Here is a 22,127-nt window from a genome sequence, read left to right as displayed (position 1 = left end):
CAGGTGGGAACCAGAGGCAGAGGCTGCAGAGGACCCGGGCACCAGACCTCTAAATGGAGCAGCACAGACTGCCCCTCCTGCAGGGGCTGCTCCTGGCCGGCTCCAAAGGCTCCGTCCATGGTGACCACCGCCCCCCTTCCCCCGACCCCCCAGCCTCTCTTCAGCAGCTGGGAAGTGAGGATTAGGAGCCCTGTGTAGCTTAAGCTTGGTGCTGAATTTCTTTAGGACCCGGCTGGTTGCCTGGCGGCCTGTGGCTCCTTCTTCCCCATGCCCTTCCCCCAGCTGTGCCCCCAACCACCAATCTTACATTTGTCTTTGCTCAGAAGAGCAGCAGAAGAGAAGTGGCAGGATGGCAAGGAGGTACGGGGAAGGCCCCCTGAATCCTGGGCTGAGCAAGCCCTTCCAAGGCCTCCATGTATAAGTAGGTTTGTTTGAGGACAGTGCCGTGGGCCCCTCTTTGGAAGACAGCTGCTGTGACTTGGTGCTCCACGGTGATGGTGGTGACGGATTGCACTGGGACACCTGCACTCACCCTGTTCCCTTTATGAATGTGGCCCTCACTTCTGAGACCGGGACCGTGGCAAGTGGTGGCAAGTGAAAGCCACGGTTTGGTTGCAGTGAGGTGGACAGGTACCCCGTTGGGAGCACCAGACTGGACCATAGATGGTGCGTGTAAACACAGTTCTCCAGAGAAAGGCACAAAGCACAATTCATGGCTCCCACTTACAGAAACCAATTCCTGGCTTTCCCTTCCAAGGTGACAAGTACAGATGGGAAACATATCCGTCACTTACTGAAGCTCTTATCCTGAATGGAGAGCTCATGAACCTGGAAAAGGCATTTGTCTATTTGCACATTTAGAACTCTAAGGGTCTAGTGTCTCTTGAATGCAATAGAGAGCCAGCCTGGAGGTGCCTTGAAGGTTGCTCAGGCCCCCCCAGCGCACTGACCTCAGCTGCATATACATCCTGCCTCCCCACCCCCGACACTTAGGAAGGCCACTGAGGCCTGTGTCCTGCAAACGTTGGCACCATCGTCTTCATCTCTCTGAGCGTGATGGCCCGCGGTCCAGCTTCGGGAACCAGGTGGGGCTGTGGACGTCTAAGGAGGACGCTCCCAGGGTTAGCAGCCCGATGTGCTGCCAGCATTCGAGGGCTGAGCGCCAGCTGCAGTGTGCAGCTGTGCCCCCTGTGTTTCTGTGAGTGTCAGTTAAGGGTGGTGCTAAGTGTCCTAACACACAAATCCACAGTTTCCGAGCTTCGCCCCATACAGCAAGGGCTTCTCCCTGACCTGCTGCGCTGCTCCTGGTGAGCAGGTGAATTCTTCCAACGCGAGGATCCACTATCCCACAGGGCCTCAGCATCCCACTTACCCAGGAAGAGAAGAATCGTGGTCCCTTTCCCGTCGGTGTTGTGAAACACCCAAGCTTGGGTGAAGTATACACAGGGGCCTAAGACTGAGGCATGAAGACACAAAGTCTGAAGAGACCAATACCCAAGACAGACTGAATCAGTCAGAGGAGCCTCGCGATTCTGGGGGCACCAAGAGCTTGGTGCCAGAGCCCAGCTGAAGGGCTGGTGGCTGCGTCCTAGCAGAGTTGAGGGCATTGTGTGGTGAGACAGAACAAGTGTGCGTCAGCTGAGGCCTCTCATCTGCTTCCCATAAACCCACGGGGCCCCCGCCCTCACGACCTTATCTAATCCCGATGATCACCCAGTTTCCAGGACATCTGGGAGATGCATTCAAACCACAGCAAGAACACCTGCACGCCGGTGTGTCTTCCCGGCTTTGCCGTGGCACAGTGTCACTGGGATGCTCTCTCCCTATTTGCACGGTCACACTTGGGTACAGTGTGGAGCAGAGGATGATGGCTGCCTCTCACCGCCGACTTCACACCTGCAGCCGCAGGGGGAGCGTGTGCATGGGGAGCACCTGTTTGGTGCAGAGTTAGCATCCTGCCCCCCCGGCCCCACCCCCTTGACGGTTACCGTGTGGAAGTTCCTGGTTTCTAGTGGGGGCTGGAAGGTACGTTCTACAGAGCTGGCCAGTGGGACAGCCGAGGACGCTCTAGGAGACCATCTGCTCGGGAGTCCCTGTGCCGCCTGCACTCCGCCAGGACTCTGCGTGGTCGATCAACAGTCCTTGGCTTCATGAGCAGCTGCCTGCTGACTTGCAGCAACTTCTGTCTCCTGCGCTGTCTAGGTTGTCCTTGTTGCAAGTTCATTTCCAGGCCCAGTTCCTTCTCCTTCACAGAATTGATTTCCTTTACTGAATAGGGTGGTGGTCCTCAAAGTCTGGTTTGCAGACTCAAAGTGACTACATATTCTGGCTGCTGGATGGGTCAGCCTCCCTATAAATCACATATGAAAGGTGTAGTTTCTTGGCCAGCGCCGCGGCTCACTAGGCTAATCCTCCGCCTTGCAGCGCCGGCACACCGGGTTCTAGTCCCGGTCGGGGCGCCGGATTCTGTCCCAGTTGCTCCTCTTCCAGGCCAGCTCTCTGCTGTGGCCCGGGAGTGCAGTGGAGGATGGCCCAAGTGTTTGGGCCCTGCACCCCATGGGAGACCAGGAGAAGCACCTGGCTCCTGCCATTGGATCAGCGCGGTGCGCTGGCCGTGGCGGTCATTGGAGGGTGAACCAACAGCAAAGGAAGACCTTTCTCTCTGTCTCTTTCTCTCACTGTCCACTCTGCCTGTCAAAAAAAAAAAAAAAAAAAAAAAAAAAAAAGAAATGTGAAAGGTGTAGTTTCTCCCATGTGTTTGAACTCATGGGTTACGAGGACAGAGCTGATGATGTTAAGTATTTATATGCCCTGATGGGAGCAGGCTAAAACCAGCTTTGTTAGTTTGGTCCCTGTTAGAGCTGTTGGCTGGCCCAGCACCAGGCTTTACTTTGTTCCTCAGGTACCGGTGCTGTCACCTGCATGTCTCATACTCTGATGCTATAGCCATAAACAGTAGGTGCTTATTACACACCCACTGTATGTCAGGCTTGGGGCTTAGAAGTAGAGAAAACAGTGGTGGGAAAAATATATAATCCTTGTTGTTGAGGAACATCGAGGAAAAATACAATACCAGACAAAATGGGACACCGTAGTAGGTACTGCTTCATGCACTGACACAACAGGTGCATGGTAGCCTGTGCCAGGATCGGGGAAGCCTTCACTTGAATAACAAGCCAATCTGAATACGGAAGCCTGAACAGGTGGAGAATTTCCCAGAGGCCTGCTGGTGTGACCCTTAAGGAAAATGCTCAGAAAGATAGAGGGAGCGTTGTGTTTGCAAGTGGAAGTCACACATACACACACACACACACACACACACACACACCGCCCTATCTCACCTGGGACAACACTGCTCTGTGTCAAACTATGCTTCCTCTCTGTGGCCGTGGGCATGCAACAGTCTGTCTGGCTTGCTCAGCTCCTCCCGTGGCGGAATAGTCTGTTAGAGAGGATGTGGTGAAGGGCATGGACTCTTCTGGGTTTTTCTGAGCCTGGGTTTGGATCGTGCATTCACAAATGCCAGAAACCTGAGCCCAAATTGATGTATGAGAGAGAAGAGGGGAATGTTTTGGCTTGGGTGACTTGGAAGGGCAGGCATGGAGCCAGCTTCCTGCACGTGATGTAGACACACAATGGCACTGGGACAGGGACCCAGGGCTTTCCATCCCTGCCTGAGCTCTGCTCCTAGCCCTCCTCCCACCCCCGTGGTCACAGGCTGATGCCAGCAGTCCTCAGGCCTGTGCTTCCTCAAGGTGACAGCCAGTGGAAGGGCTGGAACCCTCCAGTCTGCCTTCTCAGCCAGGGTCTGTTGCCTATGTGGTGTCTGACTCAACCAAGGACTTGTCTCTGACCCAGTCACGGTGGTGGATGAGACCCGTGGATTACCAGGGGACGAGTGAATGGCAGCAAAACAACAGATGTCCAGTGTCTCCGACCGCTTGTTTGACCGTGAGTGTATCAGCCAAGGTTCTTCAGGGACCAGAACATATGCATGTTGAGAGAGAGAGAGAGAGAGAGAGAGATTGATGGATTGATTCCGAGGAAGGAGCTCACAGCTCCCTGTCCAAAGCCTGCAGGGTGGACCCACAGCCTGGACACCCAGCAAATGGACTGTAATCAAATGTGGGAGACCCAGCATGGCTGTGTGTGACCTCCTGGCTGAGGCCAGGATCTGCACCTGCTCATGCCCTCAGTTTCCTCATCTGTCAAGGGGATATACACTTGGAAGTACCTCATCAACCTAACAGAATCGTCAGAAGCAGTAAGATCAGAGCCAAGTATTGTATATGAAAACACTTTGCCAGCGCTGAAGTGATTCTGCGAGGTAATTGCTATTTTAAACCACTCTGTAATAACTTTCTCTCTGCCACTCAGGAATCTGAGAGGATGGTGCAATTTCAGGAAAATTAGTTTGAGCTCTTCAAAACTTGCCACATAAAACAAAGACAGCCCCAATTTCTCTAATCAAAATGATGATCAGCTTCTAAAATCGAGTCCCAGCTCTCCTGAGACCACGCAGAAGTAAAATCTGACTTCAGAGGAAGGGAAATGGCAGCGTGTTTGGCTTTGATTCAGGGTCCTGCAGGTCTCCTGCCTCTGGCTCCCTTTCTCACCCTGCCTGGTTCAGGGGTGCTTTGGGGGGAAATCTTGGGTGTGAGTCAGTGCTGTTATTTGCCACGGGAGGGTGTGCTCTCTGCTCGCTACCTCTCACACTGTATTTTAAAGTCAGCTAAATGATAATTTGAGAGTGAAGTGTTGGTAGGATCTGAATTTGGGATGGGGACTTGCTGGTTGGGGTCATTGCTTGCAAGGTTCGATGGCTCAGAAGGGAGACTACATGGAAAGCTCCAAGTTTGTCATTGGAGAAGCCTTAGACAGCCTTGCCAGCAGTGAATGAGTGACTTTGCCTACTGTGGGGGGGGGGGGGCGGAGCTGGGATGGGGTGGCTACTATTGGGTTACCTCTGCAGGGATCCAGTGGGGGTGCTGGTGAAGCAGGCTGGAGCCCCCATCCTTCTTCCCTCCCCTTCCTCCACCAGTTCTCCATTGCTTATTTTTGAGCCAGTGTCTCCTGCAGCGTGTGAACCGAGGGGCTGGCTATTCTCACCCAATGTCCCTGCTTCCCCGGCCCTCTTCCCCTGTGGGTGTAGTCAGCTCCCGGTCCCAGATGAGGGTGGTAGGTGTTTGAGAGGCATGACTGCACTCCACTTCAGTGCCTAATAGGAGATGGAGAATGAGCCCTGCACCTTTCTGCTTGTTAAGTTCACAATTACAGGCTGGCTTGCCTCGCCGCACGCAGACTGTGGCTGGGCGTCTGTGAGCAGACGCAGCGAGGCAGGCCATGTGGCAGCCACACTTTGCCCCGTGCGTGGCACGTGTGGATACAGGGACTGCTGAAAGTTCCCGCCAGAAGAGTTGGCGGCTGAGCCCCGACGTGCACCTGCCTGTCTGGAAGGAGGATTATTACCAGACCTGCTGGAACTGGGTGGTTGGAACACATGTTTTGAGGCTGTGTTAGCCAGCAGAGTGGAGGGTGCCCGAAGAACATCTCTTTTAGACAAAGGCCAAGGAGCAGCTGCTGGAGCAGGTTCAAAAGTCAGCAGAGAGGCCATGGCCATGGGGAGAGTTCTGGGCCGGGACTCAGCGGCCTGAACGCCTCTAAGTCTACATGGCTTCTGACAAATTCATTTGACCTCTCTGGATTTCACCTCCTTTGTCTCTAAGATCAGGGATTGGGACTCATTAAGTGGGCTATTCCCTTTCAGAGCAATACCTTCTGGGTTCTTCTCTGGCCCTTGGGTCTGCACAGTCAGTACAAGATGAACCATCATGGCTTCTCATCACTCCAGTTGAGGTGTGCCTGCAGGTCCTGTCTCATCATCATCACAACCCTCCCAGTCCCATTTCCGCCTTGTTGACAGCAACAACAGCACGTTGTTTTGTAAGCACTTACTGTGTGCCAGGCAGAGGCCCTGTGCCAGGTGCTGTACGTTGCTAACACTTTTGGAGGCAAAGGGCGGTGGTGATAGCACCCACCTGATGGGCGTTATCTTCCAGGTGGTGCCCCGTGGGTCAGGGCGACTTTGCTTCCTCCTGCTGTTGGGAGGTAATGTCCCGGGGTTTCTGTGTTTGGAATTTTTATGAATTCTCAGTATATTCTAGGCTCTGCAACCGTACATTTCTGGAAAGAGTAAGGATTTAGCAGTGGCACAAACCTGAGTTTCAACTCCAAGTTTGACACTTTCTAATTCTAGAAGAGCTGAAGTTTTCTGAACTGAAAAATGGGTCAGATAACCCCGACCTCAGAGAGCAGGTGCGATGCTGACTGGTCATCTATGTGAAGGCATTTGCATGAGCCTGGGGTGCAGACAAGGCTCCACGAATACATTCCCGCTTGCTTCCAGCCCCTCTTTCTCCCTGCCAAAACATAGCTGTTGAGTGGCGACAGGCACTTGGCCCAGTGGTTGGGATGCCCACGTCCCATATGGGGTGCCTGAGCTTGAGTTCTGGCACTGTTTCTAATTCCAGCTCCTTGCCCCTGTGCACCCCAGGAGGCAGCAGGTGGTGGCTCAAGTGCTTTGGGTCCCTGCCATCCTTGTGGGAGACCTGGATTGAGTTCCTGATTTTGGCTTGGCCCAGTCTTGCCTCTTGTAGGTACGAAAGTGGACTGTGGAAATGTGGATGAAAGATCTGTCTCCCTGCCTTTCAGAAAAATGAAAATAAATACATTAGTTGTAAACATGGTAGCTAACTCAAAATGCACACACACACACAGCCTCTGGTAGATGGTGGGCCATTATTCTGGTGCTGTGGACACAGGGGTGGTGGTGGTAGTGAGTGAGTGAGACAGACCCGCCCAGCCCTCGCTGGACTCAGCCTCCACTCCAGCCTCTGCTCCGGCCAAGGCCAAGGCTAAATTGACAGAAACGCGGTAGCTCCCCTTGGGGGCTGTTGCTCCTTTCTTTCCTCCACACTGCACATTTTGATTTCCGTGCCCCCTTGTGGCTTTCCCGTGCCTGCCTCGTCGTCTTCTCCAGACAGACTCATGCTGGTCTGCGCCTGGTTTGCTGTGCCACACCTTTCTCTGTGTTGGCTCCTCTACGAAAAGGCCTTGGCCTTCCAGCCTGGCCTGTTCTTTCCAGGTTCACAGCTTGGCTCAGTGCCATCCTTTGCCCCAAGTCCTCCTGCCCCGTACCCCCAGCTGGAAGTCTGCTTTCCCGATTTTCCCTTCCAGAGCATTCCAAAGCATGCCCCGCGGCTTCTCCCCTTGTGCAATAATGGAGCTTCCAGTGCATCCACAGGACTTGGCTATAGATTGTCTGAGACGCCCATCTCTGGACCCCATGTCTCTTGCGTGTGTCGTGTGCTCTCTGAGCTAACACTTGCCTCTTGGGTGAATGAGTGAAGGCCTTGGGCTAATAGCACTGCTGTTGGTTGGGTGCTCCACCTGCGAGAAACTTCCTCCCCTGACGCTTCCTTGAGAAGACCTGTGTTTTCATATCGTCTTTGATTTTCTTTCTTTCTCTCTCTTGGTTTCTACCCAAGCTAGTGGTCTCCCCTGCCAGGGAGGTTTTGGTGGCTTAATGGTTTTCCCCCTTCTCAGGTCCTGTGTTTGAGGAGTTTAGGAGAAAATGAGTGAAATTCCTAAGAGCCAAAGATGCTTCCAAATAAGACCCTGGCAAACCCGGCTCCGAGTCTCCTGTACTGGGAGGAACATGGAGCCGTGTGCTGATACACACGCAGAAAGCACCTTGGGTAGAATTGAAGGGCACTGTCAGGATGCAAAGCGATTTGGCTCCTCGGAGACTCCATTATTTACTGACTGCTTTCTTCCTAAAACAGTTTTTTTCTCTCCCTTGAATGAAAAGCTCTCAGAGGAGGCCCCACTATGGGAGACAGCCAAGATCGGCCTTGTTAAAATGACATTAGGGCCAGGGCTGGGCATTGCAGCCAGAGGGCCTGGTGCTGCCACAGTCAGAATGGTTGGAGGATGTGGCCTCCCTGCACCGTCTGGCAGAGGGGCACAGCTGTTGCAAACCCCAGATTCGGAGAGGCTGGAGCTGGAGTGGACTGCCTAGGAGATCGGGTCCAGGGGCCAGTGCTGTGGTGTAGCGGGTGAAGCTGCCACCTGCAGTGCCAGCATCCCATATGGGTGCCAGTTCAAGTCCCGGTTGCTCCACTTCCAATCCAGCTCTCTGCTATGGTCTGGGAAAGAAATGGAAGATGGCCCAGGTCCTTGGGTCCCTACACCCTCATGGGAGACCTGGAAGAAGCTCCTGGCTCCTGGCTTTAGATCGGTGCAGCTCCGACCCTTGTGGCCATCTAGGGAGTGAACCAGCAGATGGAAGACCTCTCTCTCTCTCTCTCTGCCTCTGCCCCTCTGTAACTCTGCCTTTTAAGTAAATAAATGAATCTGCACAGTTCTAGCTACGCAGCCTCCAGCAAGACCATGATAAACTGAGATGTTCAGAATGAGATCTGGCTATGAGCTTACTAGAGTATGTACCTACTGCTACCATGTTTAGCTGTGTGAGCCACATAACTTCCCCAAACTCATTTTCCCAGGCTGCAACATGGGGGCGAAATAGCATTTTGTACGTCCTGTACAAGTCAGGGTCCCAGCAATTTCAGTTACTGGTGCAAAGCATAACAAAGGGACCCTTTATAAAAGTAGGGGCAACACGGTATTTGGGGAGAGTAAGCACACAGCCCCTGTTGCTGCCTCTTGGGCACTTAGGGTCCGTCGGGAGCTGGTTCACAGAACCTGGAGGTGGCTGGTGGTGTGGAGAGGCCGCACAGCTCCCTCCCATGAGGCTCAGAGCCAGGGCAGGCTGTGTGCTGCTTCCTTCCCCTGCCTCTCCTCCTCCCTCCGGGCTTCTACAGCTGACCAACAGGTCAGCTCCCCCAGGGAACACAGGGTGGAGATGGTGGATCGGGAGGGCGGATGGAAGATACTTAGCCCAGAAGGGCTTGCAAAGGGGAAATGAGACATCTGTGCTCAGTGAGGGACTGGGGCTGACATGCAGGCAGGCTCTCCAGAGGCAGTGGCTGGTGGTTATCCCAGGCACCCTCAGAGTCTCCACTTTCATTACAGAGGTGGCCACTGGGGCTGGGGCTACCCCTCCCTCACCCCAGGGGGTGCCCCGGGCAGGCTGTGGGTGAGTGACGCCTGGCCCTGGCTCTCCGCCTTCATAGCCTTTCCTTTCTCCTCTAGGGGACGCTGCCCTGCTGACTCGTGCGCCCCCTCGCCGAGGACATAGCTGTGGCCAAGTGCTGCTGTATTGCCCGTCTCCGCTCTGAAATGAAAGCCATGCCCTGGAACTGGACTTGCCTGCTCTCCCACCTCCTGATGGTGGGCATGGGCTCCTGCACGCTGCTGTCTCGGCAGCCGCCCGCGCCGGCCCAGAAGCGCTCTTTTGCCACCTTCCGAGGGGAGCCCGCCGAGAGCTTCAATCACCTGGTGGTGGACGAGAGGACAGGGCACATTTACCTGGGGGCCGTCAACCGGATCTACAAGCTGTCCAGCGACCTGAAGGTCTTGGTGACCCACCAGACGGGGCCGGACGAGGACAACCCCAAGTGCTACCCACCCCGCATCGTGCAGACATGCATGGAGCCTCTGACCACCACCAACAACGTCAACAAGATGCTGCTCATTGACTACAAGGAGAACCGGCTGATCGCATGCGGGAGCCTGTTCCAGGGCGTCTGCAAGCTCCTGAGGCTGGATGACCTCTTCAAGCTGGCCGAGCCCTTCCACAAGAAGGAGCACTACCTGTCGGGCGCCAACGGCAGCGGCGCCGTCTTCGGCGTGATCGTCTCCTACAGCAACCTGGATGATAAGCTGTTCATCGCCACGGCCGTGGACGGCAAGCCCGAGTACTTCCCCACCATCTCCAGCCGGAAGCTGACCAAGAACTCGGAGGCGGACGGCATGTTCGCCTACGTCTTCCATGATGAGTTTGTGGCCTCCATGATCAAGATCCCGTCCGACACGTTCACGGTCATCCCCGACTTCGATATCTACTACGTCTATGGTTTCAGCAGTGGCAACTTCGTCTACTTTTTGACGCTTCAGCCTGAGATGGTGTCTCCCCCAGGCTCTACCACAAAGGAGCAGGTGTACACGTCCAAGCTGGTGAGGCTGTGTAAGGAGGACACAGCCTTCAACTCCTACGTGGAGGTGCCCATCGGCTGTGAGCACAACGGGGTGGAGTACCGCTTGCTGCAGGCCGCCTATCTGTCCAAGGCCGGGGCCGTGCTCGCCCGCAACCTTGGGGTGCATCTGGACGACCACCTGCTCTTCACCGTCTTCTCCAAGGGCCAGAAGCGGAAGATGAAGTCCCTGGATGAGTCGGCCTTGTGCATCTTCATCTTGAAGCAAATCAATGACCGCATTAAGGAGCGGCTACAGTCCTGCTACCGGGGTGAGGGCACGCTGGACCTGGCCTGGCTCAAGGTGAAAGACATCCCCTGTAGCAGCGCGGTGAGTCTGTGGGCTTGGGCTGGTGGGGCGTGGATGGTGAGGACCCGGGGGCCTGTAGCATGCATGTCAGTCTTCTCCAGTGAGTTCATTGCGTCTTGGGTCTCAAGGCGCTCAGATCATCAGCAGTTCAAACGTTCTGAGTGCCTGGGAGTCGAAGCTGGAGCTGAAGCATATATCTTCTATTGGGGCCCTCTGTTCTGATCCTTACTGGCTCCTTGTCCTGGGTGGGAGTGCTGGGGAGAGTGGGGGATGGGCTCAGTAGATGTTGCATGTGCTGGTCACAGCCAAGGCTACAGCGTGGTGTACATAGTATCAAATGGGTGCCATGATTCTGCGGAACCCAGCCTGCACATCACTTCCCTGGGAGTTCAGATTAGGTCCAGGGGCGGAGCAGGGGGAGTGTGAGGAGCCATTCTGCCTTTGGTGTAGGTACAGGATTTAAGGAGAGCCCTGCTTCCAGCCCCTTTGTGTCTATAGGGGTTAGCACAAGGAGAGCCACCATTCACTGGGGCAGCCCCATGAACACACAGGGGAAGGCAGAACTTGCTTAGAGAAGGAGTGGGAGGGGAAGCTGGATTTATGAAGACTGCCGTGTGCTTGGCGCCATGGAAGGGGCATGCCACCAAGTCAGGAAGCAGGCAGCAGGCAGCAAGTGGTGGCAGCAGGGCCGCAGGGAACCAGAGGGTTTGGTTGAGGGGCCTGTGGGACCCAAGGGGTGAGCCGATGTCAGGGTGCAGCCTTGCTGTGTGACCACAGGCGAAACGAGTGGCTTGGCTCCCGGTGTGGCCTGGCCGATGGCTCCTGGAACCTGGCAGGGAAAGCATCTGCCCTTCTCTGCTAAACTTCTGCTCGTCTCTAAAACAGTGCGATTTGTAATGATACCTCCACGGTCTTGCTTCTTCTGTCCACTTAAAATATTATTCGCCTCGTTTGAGAAAAACATCTGTGCTGTCGTCTTAATTTGGGGAGAATACAGGAACATTTGCCCATCAGGTACAAGTATGCACTTGTCCTCATTTGATTCTTGACTCCTGCTCAAACCTTGGTGGAATTCCATGCGAGGAAAACGTGTCTTGATTAACTTAAGCAGTCTAAGTTTCCCTTCATAAAGCAAGAGTGCCTGCCGAGCAGGTCTCAGGGGCGCTGGCACCCTGGCGACCCCAAGAGAGGAGACAGAAGGGAAGCAGACAGATGGGGTGTCTGACACCAGAATTCTGTGTCAAACCAGCAGGGCGGGGGGAGGAGAGAGAAGGGGCTGGGTGTCACCCAGATGCTGGAGCTAAAAACTCAGAGTGCATCCCTTCTGGGAGGTTCTGGAAAGCCTGCTGCTCGTGTCACAAAGGAGATGGGAGAAGGGAGCCTCAACTCGGAAAACCAGAGCCAGGCTAGAGGCTGTGTCTGCCGGGCTGTGTGTGTGTCACGTGCTCGGCCCCAGGTCCACGGGGAGGTCAGTGGGCTGCTGGTGCTGAGACAGTCCCCTCTAGCTGCAACTGAGCATGATCGAAGGCTTCCCCTGCTCCAGGGGCAGAGAGATGATGAGAGAGAGAGAGTGTGAGAGGGTTGAATGATCTTTTTTTTTTTTTAAGATTTTATTTATTTGAGAGGTAGAGTTACAGGGAAGGAGAGACAGAGAGAAAGGTCTTCCATCCCCTGGTTCACTCCCCAAATGGCTGCAATGGCTAAAGCTGGGCAGATTTGAAGCCAGGAGCCAGAAGCTTCTTCCAGGTCTCCCATGTAGGTGAAAGGGCCAAAACACTTGGGCCATCTTTCACTGATTTCCCAGGTCATAGCAGAGAATTGGATTGGAATAGGAGCAGCTGAGACTCGAACTGGTGCCCCTACTGGATGCTGGTGCTGCAGGTGGGGGCTTAACCTACTACCAACAGTGCCAGCCCCTTTTATAAGGAGTCCACCCCCTCGGTAATGACACTGACCCAGTCCTAAGGGTAGAATGCTCATGGCTTAATCACGTCTCAAAAGCCCCATCTCTTAATACTGTTACCATAGCAATTAAGTTTCAGCACGAGTTTGGAAGAGGACACACTTCAAACTAGCACCCAGCCAGGTCAGTGAATTGCCTCCGGTCATTTGCCTTGTGTGTGAGTGGTCAGCCCTTGAGGAGGGTCCCCTCAGCCTGCAGGGTACAGGCAAAGGCACATGCGAGTGTGCACACCCACACATGCTTGCTTACATGCAAGAAATACCTCCCATGAGCATGCACACATACCACTTATGGTGGAAGGTCGTGAGTTTATGCTGTGTGCTTCCCAAATGGAGACTTCTGAGACTGGAGGGGCTGGCAGTCTCCAACACTTTGCTGTAGAGCACTTGCTCCCAACCCTGCATTTTTGGGAGCCGCATTGGCTGCAGGGATCCATCAGACAGCCCAAGGGCAGACGTGTTTGTCCTGCCCTTGCTGTCTGCCACCAAAAGCCAAGTTCATTGTGGAAGTCTGCAGAGCTGCAGGTGCTAACGCCACATGGTAGCCTTGGAGAGAACAGAGGGAAAACAGCTTTGCAAGACGGGCTAATGCCGGGACTGGGACTCATGGAGCCTGATAACAAGCTTTTGATTTTTCTTTTGGCTTTAATTAGCCCTTTCAAGTTAGAGGCAAGTTCAGGGCTGAGAATAGAAAGGAGGAGGCCAGAAACTCTGTACAGGGCTGGGGCTGGCTCCCCGGCCAGTCTTCAAATCTGGCCTGGCCTTTTTTTTTTTTTTTTTTTTTTTTTTAAGGCACAGTATCCATTTCCTTTGACTTGGCCAAGGCTTGAGTCCCTTTGCTCAGGCCCTCTTGTTACAATGCATTTGGACCCGGCTCAGACCACCCATGTGTCCCACGATGTCGGCATCAGTCTGGCCAGACTCCTGAGCGGCCCCAATGGGGAGCCTTCATCACCGTTTGCAAGCCTGGCTTCCCCTCGACCCATTACGAAGACCTTTTGGGTTGGTTTCTCTTTCCTTTCCTGTCTAGAGGCACAGGGACGAGATGAACTCTGAACTCTGGAGTTCTCTCTTGTCTGCCAGCCTTAGCACCATGGAGGCCTACGCAGTGGGAGTGGGATCTCACAGACCTTCCATCTTGTGGACAGCAGTGGAAGCAGGGTACAAGGTTTTGCATTTTGTAGTATGGGAGCCCTTGTGGGTTTTATTGTAGCTACTTTTTTTTTTTTAAAGATTTATGGAGCTGGCACTGTGGTGTAGCAAGTAAGCTGCCACCTGTGATGTCAGTGTCTCATATGGACACTGGTTCGAGTCCCGGCTACTCCACTTCCAATCCAGCTCCCTGTTAATGGCCTGGGAGAGCAACAGAGGATGGGACAAGTGTGTGGGCCCCTGCCACCCATTTGGAAGACCTGGATGAAGCTCCTGGCTTCTGCCTGGCCCAGTGCTGGCCATTGTTGCCATCTGAGGAGTGAACCAGCAGGTGGAACCACAGTGCAGACCCTTGTAGCTACAACTTAAGGTGCTTAAAAATGGGACACAGCCAGTGGGTAATTCTTACTGCATTCCTCGCCCTACCTCTCTACGTTGGAATGCATGTCCTGGGGTCCTCCAGGCTTCTCTGGCCCCTTCCATTTCCCATGGTGCTTTGCCTTCCCCTAGACTGCAGCCTCCAGGGCAGAAAGCAGCCCAACCCTGGCCTCTGCCACGCTCACTGGGGTGACAGGTGGAGTAGGGGACAGTGCCGGGGGGCCTCAGCCTGCCCTTCCTGGGTGTCCGTGGAGCCACTCGCTAGGGAGTTGCTGTGCTTGAGACCAAAACCTGCCACGCTGCAGGCTCCCAAGGGCTCCCTGGCGTCTGCGTGGAGCCAGTCGGAAGCCTGAGCTGGGCTCCCGGCAGAGGCAAGGCTGGCCTGCAGGGAGTAAGGGCACGTGGCACACGCAAAGCCCCGAGTGGCCGGGCCAGCAGCCATCTAGGTGGGCTCTGGTGCGCACGGGACGTGGGGGCAGCTTCCTTCCGCCTTTGCCTTCGAGCCACTCTTTCCCCGAGTCCCGGTTCGTTTTCCAGCCTGAGTGCAGAGAGGGATCTGAGAGCAGATGCGTTGGAGTCTGAAACTGCAGTGCGGATCTCGCTAGGGCCTGGGCGCCAGGATAGTCCTCCAGGACTCCAGGGGCTGCCAGGGCCCCAGCGTATCTGGGGCACTTGAGGGTCAAAGACGGTGCGTTAACTTCTCTTTCTGTCACTCAGCACCTGGGGTCTCTGTCCCTGGCCCCTTCTGAAGGCTGCCCCCAGGGTCCCTGAAACACTGTCTGCAGTAGGGCTGAGGAGTCCACAGCCTGTGGTCTCTCTCATGTGCCAAAGCCCCGTGAAGGCCAAGGTGGCAGCTCCCACTCTTTCTCTTACGGGGAGGGGATGCGCCACTTGTGACCTGGGGTGTAGCAGCCAGCAGGAGAGCCATTGTGGTTGTGGCCCAAATTCTTGTGTCTTACGTGGGCCAAGCACCTGGTATCCCCAAGGGTCCCAACCATAGCTACTGTCACCTCCTGCCCCTTTCTTCTAGCCTTTTGATTGGGGCTGGTGACCTCATGGACCATGAGCCTCTCTGCTTGCCCCGTGAATTAACAAATGGTGATACTTTCATTAGACCCTGGCAGTGTTCTCACTGCTGGTGGATGCAAGACCGTGGAGGGTCTCAGTCTGTAGGGGACACAGGGAGTGGAGGGGAGAGGTGCACACACACAAGCAGCCCTTTAGGGCCCAGGGGGTGGGACAGGCGCCATGGTCGTGGGAGTGGCCATCTATCACTGGACCTCAATCTTCCCTGAGCTTGGGTCCATTTAGGAAGTGGACTTTGGAGTTGGGCAGCATCAGTTTTAGGTTGCAGAGGTGGGGATCAGCCTCTTCACCTTCCCTTGACCTTGACCTTGACTTTCTGCTAGAAAATTGGGGTCCTGGGGACAGAAATTATGACCTGAAATCAAGCCCCAGTGGTGGGAGCAGGGAGCTGTGGCCCCCCACTCAGGAGTTGGCATGGATGGCTGTGCAGGTGCCTTCTGCCTGCTGCACCCTTCTGCACATGTAGGGTGAGGAAGAAGGCAGGCACACCATCCACTGGGGGAAGCAGAGGAACAGGGAGTCCCACACTTCACTCAATGGCATGTGATGAAGGGACTGGACCCTGCCCTGTCCCCATTGTCAGCTTGCTGCTTTCCCCCTGTTCCTGGCACGGCCACTGCCTCAGCATCACAGGGCATTGCCATCCTGGGCGCCAGAGCACTCGGCACTTCCCATACTTCCAGGAGCCCCTGGAGAGAACTGTGGCCAGGCCAAGCTCCCACCTGCCCTCGGGGTTCACCCTCAGCTCTGTCCAGTCCCACAAGGGTCAGAGAGGCTCCAAGAATGTACCTGCTTCACCTCCTGGCCCAGAGTGTGCATCTGTGGGAGGTGGAGGAGGGCCCCATTCCTGTGTTTCTGTCACTCGTTGGTTTCCCACAAACAGCAGTGCTGGGGAGACCAGGTCACCCCCCCCCCCAGACCCAGGCTGGCCTCGCCTCCTGGCCTGTATGGTCACTCAGAGCTGTCTGGCGCCTGAGATCCTGAAACACCAAGCTAGTGAGCATCCGGAGTGGCCAGGCAGCCGCCCAGGCTTGGGGGCTGGTTTCTGCCCGTGTGAGTGGGGTGTTTTCTTTTCTCTGTCGGCAGGAAGCACAGTGGTGACTGGTTGAGGTTGCATCCTGTTGTTGATGGCTCTATGCGAGGTTTGCTCTTTTCTGCTTGGCTGCCCTCCTCCCTCAGATCGGGAACACCTCTTCTTCCCAGCCTCGTGCCTCCTCTCTCCATCTCTGCTCATGCCTCGGCCTGTGACAGGTGCATGCTGTTTGCTGTGTGCATGTCCTGATGCATTGCACATCTCTGACCTTGGCTGAGCCATGGCCCCTTCAGCTCACAGCTCACTGTGCTGTGGACCACAGGGAAGAGCACTGGAGTGCCTGCAGGGGCTCAGACCCAGTCTTGATAGAATCAGGGGTTCTCTCCCAGCACCTCTTGTCCCAGGGATTCCAGTGAAACACCCAGCCCCTCCTTGTTTTTGGCTGGCAGGGTTTGTAGGGAACGTATTCCAGTTGGTGGCCCAACCTTGGTTGGGTGCCGGGTCTCATGGGAGGCCGCAGTCTGAGGCTGATGTCCTTGGCTGAATGTGTTTTCCCAGGAGGTGCACCCAGGAGGCCATCTGGTCAGGAAGGAAGATTAGCAGGACCCAGAAATTGCACACACATCTTGGGTTTTAACTGGGACAGCTGCTGAGACACCCCAGCACAGGTTGCTGAGTCAAAGTCATCTACTGCCGGTCCTCACAGCAACATGTGCACCTGCACCTCTCCCCCCAGCATTGCCCCAGCATCTGTCTGCCTCCCGCAGAGGTCTGTCTCCACTCCCTCTGCTTCTCCACCCGTTTGCTGGGTTTGCTTGTCTCCCTCGCACATGCTCACTGTGCACTGCTGTCTCTTAGCCTCTCTCTCTGCCTCTTCCTATGATTTCTCCCCCACTCCCACGCACTACTCTCAGCAGCTGCAGCAGGGAGATTGCTCCCACGTGCACACACGCACACGGCTCGGAGTATGCTGCGGCACAGCCCAAACGGGAAGCCAGCCCCTCACTCAGCACAGAGATCAGCCCTGCTCAGCAACCCCAACGTGCATTTCTGGGCCTCGCCTTCCATCCTGTCATCCTCAGGGGTGGCATGGGGGCTGAGACCTGGGCCTGAGAGTCTGGCCATTAGGTCCCAGTCCAGCCCCACAGTAACTGGGCTGATGAGCATTTTCCCTTTTGCTTTATGAGTGTGATACAGTTTTATCACAGGTAATAAAGTCATATTCCTTTAATAAAGCGTGCTGAGGCTCCCAAGGAGAGAGCCATGAGGACGTTGATGAATAATGACACAGAGCACCTTGTGTTTTCTGGATGCTTCAACGTTTTCATGGCAACAACAATTTTCTTTCCCGGTGGGACAGAAGGGATGCAACGTAACAACACTGGGAGTTCATCCTTACTTCCTCCCCCCCACCCCCGCCTTCAGTATCTGCCTTTGGGAGGTCTGGGTTATGCGTGACCCAGGCATCACGTTTAGGGTCCTAGGCACTGGGATGTGCCTCCTCCTGCCCCTCCCTTTCTCTGGGACACATGAATGCTAAGGTGACACCTTCCACAGGGGAGGTGCATTTCGAACCAGACCAGCGCTGCTACTATGCTCAGGCGTCCCCCGGTCTTTGCCAAGCTGAAGTGGTGACCACCTGCCAGCACATGGGTCCTATTCAGCAGAAAAGTGACCGGGGAGAAGGACAGCAGAGACAGCTGAGGGAGCTCTCTGCCGGGCCTCTCCTTTGCTGCTTTTCCCTTTATGGCTTTGGCCTCACATGCCGTGCACACACGTGAAACCGGATCAGCGGAGAGAAGAAAGCCCGCATCTTTGCCTGGTCTCGGTATCATTACGGTGTCTCTGTCAGCATTCCAAAATATAATGGGATTTGTTCGGCTGATTTATCCCGCATGCAGGCTGCGTTACCCAGACTCACACACGGGCCTGCTGAGCAAGAGAGGAAGAGGCACGGCAGCGAGAGCGGGGCTAATAAAATTTATTCCCACTAACAAGGGAATGACCTACCCCATAACTCAGCCTGGCGAGTGGGGCCGCTGCTTCCCGGCATCCGCCAGAAAACACACAAACTGAATCATCGTGGTGCTCCTCGCTCCAATTACAGGCTCCGGGGCAGCCAAGGTTGTCTGCCGCGGCTCTGGGAGGGAGAAGGGGAACTTGGGGTTGGCAGGTTGGCATGTGGGGTTTGTCCACTCCTGATAGGGTCCCAGGAGCTGAGGTGCAAAAGAAGAGGGGCAGCACCACACTGGGCTTTGGCTGGCACCATTCACGATGCTTGCACTTCCTGGGGCTTCCCCTGGGTTCAGTTTTGGCTCCTGTACTGCCCCATGGTGTGCCTGCTGTCTGCAGAGTCCCGATTCTCTTGCTGGGCCAACGCCTGGCTCTGGTGTCTTGTGCTGCAGCCCTGTGTGCTTATAGAGGTTCTCGACAGCTGAGTTAATGAGCACCAGGTCGTGGGTCCAATCCCCAGGGCCCTGAGTGGAGCGCTCTCTGACTGCCTTGGAGGGACACAGTGCCAGAGCTCGCAGCCCATGGCAGTCTGGCCTTAGCTTAGCTTTCTGGCCCTCTCCTGGGAGAACCACTCAGTTTGGAGACGTTCATTCCTTATCAGAAGGCGAGCTTTTCATGATGCCAAGTAAAAGACGGCACTGGAATTGGGTGACGTGGGGCCACAGAGGGTCCCAGAACATGCTTAGAAATGTCCAAATCAGTATGAAAAAGAAGCATTTCTTTCAGCAAGCAGCTTTCAGCGTAGGCTGTTAGGTGCATTAATTGATTGGTTGAGTATCGCCGTCAGAAGCAACCCCGTGCCTGCTCATGGAGCTCCTAAAACCTGATGACTTCCTCTGTCTGACTTGGGCCCCCTCCCAGTCTCCGTGCTATGCCTAAAGCAGGACACTTGGGTCCTGGGAACTTGGCCATGGTTTGTTGAGTGGCTTTCCCAGCCCTGGGATGCTTTTCACTAAGGCCCTTCAGCAACGTGTTTGTCTAACTAGGTTATGACGGTTGCAGCTTGCTGGCTGACTCCCTTCTCTGTACACATTCATTTCCCCTCCAGTCTCATAGAAAAGCACACAATGAAGGGACATTCAGAGATGATGCATTTGTAAGAAGAGAGTGAGGGAGACCTGATTCCCACCGTCTGTGCTCTCAGCCAGGGTGCTGGGCCAACCTGCACCTGTGACAGTGCTTCTCCGGCTTGCTTTCCAGAGCACCCAACCTCCTGGGGTCAGCACAGACCACAAGCAGACTTAACGAGGGAGGATTAGAATTTATAAAAGAGACAGGAATGTTTAGGTAGCACAGTAGACAAATCGGGGCTGGATCATCAGTTTTGATTTCCTTCTTAGTTACAGGAATGATCACTCAGCACGTGGGGCCAGCATCTAGAGTAACAGGCTCGCTGATCAGGCTCAACCTACACCTGCTAGAGCCTGCCAGCGATGTTCCTAGTCTCCAGGGACCCTCTCTGCTCCCCTCCACTCCTGAGGAGGCAGACGGGAGGGCACATGGAGTCATCTCCAAGGAAAGAGGGGTTTTGTGTGTCAGAGCTGCTGCGTTTATGAACATCGTAGGGGTCAGTGGCCCTATGTGAGCTTTGGCTCCCAGTAACTGGGTGACCGTGGTCTCCCTGTCCTGAGGGGCACACCACCGGAGCTGTATGTAGATGTGCACTGTCACAGCCCATGTGATCAGTATCTCCCTCTAAGCTGAAATCTTATCTGTGTAATTCACCCATTCTCCACTTCCAGCAGAGGTGTCTGTGGTCAGCTGCTGGTGTGTGTGTGTGTGTGTGTGTGTGCATGCACATGTATGTATCATCCATGGAAAGAAACAGTGCTACTGTGCATGAGGAATCCAAAGACGTTTCTTTCCCACATCACAGGAACCCCTCCTCCTTCTCTCCTAACTTGTATTTCTCTTTGAAACTTGGGCTCTCACTGGCCTTTGCATGAGCAGACCTGGGGGAGGGGAAGGGGGAGGGCCAGCTTTGGTGATTGGCCCAAGGCCACCTCTGCAGGGTGAGTTGGCTGGGCTCAGGGCTCTGGAGATGGCAGCAGGGCAGAGGGTGCCTCCTGCACCACAGCAGGGAGGGAGTGGGGGAGGGGGCTCTTCCCAGGCCGCATCCTGCTTGCCCCATTCCGGGGGTGTGAGTCCCTCCAGCAGTGTGGGAGGAAACTCCTGCTTCTGATCAGATTTTACCTTCTGAACTGGGAATCTGTGGACCTGGTACCTGTTTCTCCAGTAACTTGAGAGGAAGCCAAGGGAGCCACTTCTTCCTGCAGACTTTGATTTCTCGCTCTGTGAAGTGGGGTTGTGGGTTTTACGACCTCGAGTTATTTTCTTCTCTGAAACAGCAAAACGTGAGGAGCAGGAGCTGGTGTCCTGCCCACAGATCTCAAGACAGAGCTCAAACCTCACCTCTTGCCCCAAGCCTTGCCTGCTTGCTCCCCCAGACATCTGGAGCCGCTGCCCTGGGCAGAGCTGGGCCAGGGAACCAACCCCGCCCCAACACTGGCATCTGCGTGGCCTTGTCTCCTGAACCCCATATTCCAACTTGATATCCTGGGGCCTCACCCAGTGCTTGGTGCTTACTGGGGCCTTCAGAAATGTTCCGAAGCAAATTAGTCAAAATGGAGAACCATTGGCTTCATGTAGAGCCTCCGTGGCTTGGCTGGAAGCAGAGCAGCCTAGTAGCCTATGGGACCAACACCTGGTTGGTAGAAGGCTCCTGACTGGAGACCTGCTGACCTCACAGCGAGTGAGCTCAGGCAAGCCCCTGATGCTGTCTTCCTGTGTGACTAGAGGGGTGGTGTCCTGGCTTTTGGGGAAGGCGTGAGTGTGTGCAGGACTCCGTGTGTAAACCTGGATGATGGTTTCCCTCAGGAGGGGAGGGTGAACTGGTTTGCTCCTGTCTTTGCTGGACTGCATGGGCTGTCCCCACAGCAATGGGAGCACCAAGTCTGCCTGACTGTATTTTCCCTCCTGGGGCCCAGAGCAGCCGGGCAGGTGCATCTACAGTTGCAGCACTTGGCTGCATCTGTCCGTCCTGCTGGCTCACCTGGCCTGCCTTTCTGGGTCCGCTCAGGATGTTTGTCAACAGTGGATGCGTGGGGTAAGAGGTTGGCCTATGGCTGTGGAAGAGGCTGTGTCCCAGAGCTAGGCGAATTAGCCCACAGGGGGATGGACCTGCTGACCTGTACCTCATTAGCACCGCATTCGGACCATTGAGCCCTGGCCTAGTTCTGACATTCCCATTATAAGGACTCAACGTGGGGCTTCTGCCCAGATGGGACAACCGAGGGCTGGAGCAAGGGCAGCTCCATAGGACAGGGGTGGTGTGGTCAGAACAGACCAGGGACCATGTCAACAGGGGTCCAGGGTGATCCCAGGAGCAGGTACCCACCCTGCCTCATTCCCTGCCATCTCCAAGACAGCTTGGCTTGGGTATCAGGCAGTGGTTGGCTGCTTAATGATGCATCCCTGGAACCTGGGATTGGGGCGCCAGCGTTGGGGGGGGGGGGTTAGCGCCTGGGAGATCTTGTTGCTCTCTTGCAGGCCAGACATGTCCCCCATCCCCCATCCCTTCTAGAGGTGTCTCTCTAGGAACACCAGTCACTTGTGGTCTCAAGGCACGGGAACACTGCACAGGAAGTAAACTGGCAGCATATAAATCCCCCGTCTGTGGAGATGGTGGAGCTTTGCAGAGTGCCCGTGCCTGTGCCGAGCGGGAGCAATTTCCCTGTAATTGGCAAAGTAGCCGTAACTGCTCTGTCATTTGTATGTAGCGACACGTAATTGCACGGTAACCTTTGCCGCCGTGCGTGCAGGAAGCACCGTGAGCTATTAGATTCTAATTCGGAGTGTCAGCTCCGGCTCCCCCGTTGCCATCTCCACCACCGCTGCTTGGCAGGCCCCCGGGAAGGCTGCGTGGGCCTCTGTGCACCCACGTCCAGTCCAGGGTCTTGGTGGACAGTGTTCTCGCCTACGAAGGGACCTCTGTGGTGCAGGCCGGTGCATCTCTAACCTCAGCAGAAACTTGGAT

At 55.2% G+C, this 22,127-nt stretch overlaps 1 protein-coding gene across 2 annotated transcripts in view; it reads left to right on the top strand.

Annotated features, from left to right (window-relative positions):
• Positions 1 to 22,127, top strand: part of PLXNA4 (plexin A4) — a 581,206-nt gene that overhangs the window by 219,860 nt on the left and 339,219 nt on the right. For both annotated transcript variants that reach the window (XM_051848991.2, XM_051848990.2), the window contains exon 2: positions 9,217 to 10,488. In XM_051848991.2, coding sequence (XP_051704951.1) covers positions 9,304 to 10,488 — 1,185 coding nt within the window. In that variant the 5' untranslated portion in view covers positions 9,217 to 9,303. The remainder of the gene's footprint in view (positions 1 to 9,216; positions 10,489 to 22,127) is intronic.

This window comes from Oryctolagus cuniculus, chromosome 3, assembly GCF_964237555.1.
Source record: "Oryctolagus cuniculus chromosome 3, mOryCun1.1, whole genome shotgun sequence".
Lineage (NCBI taxonomy): Eukaryota > Metazoa > Chordata > Mammalia > Lagomorpha > Leporidae > Oryctolagus > Oryctolagus cuniculus.
This window is presented reverse-complemented; position numbering and strand designations above follow the sequence as displayed.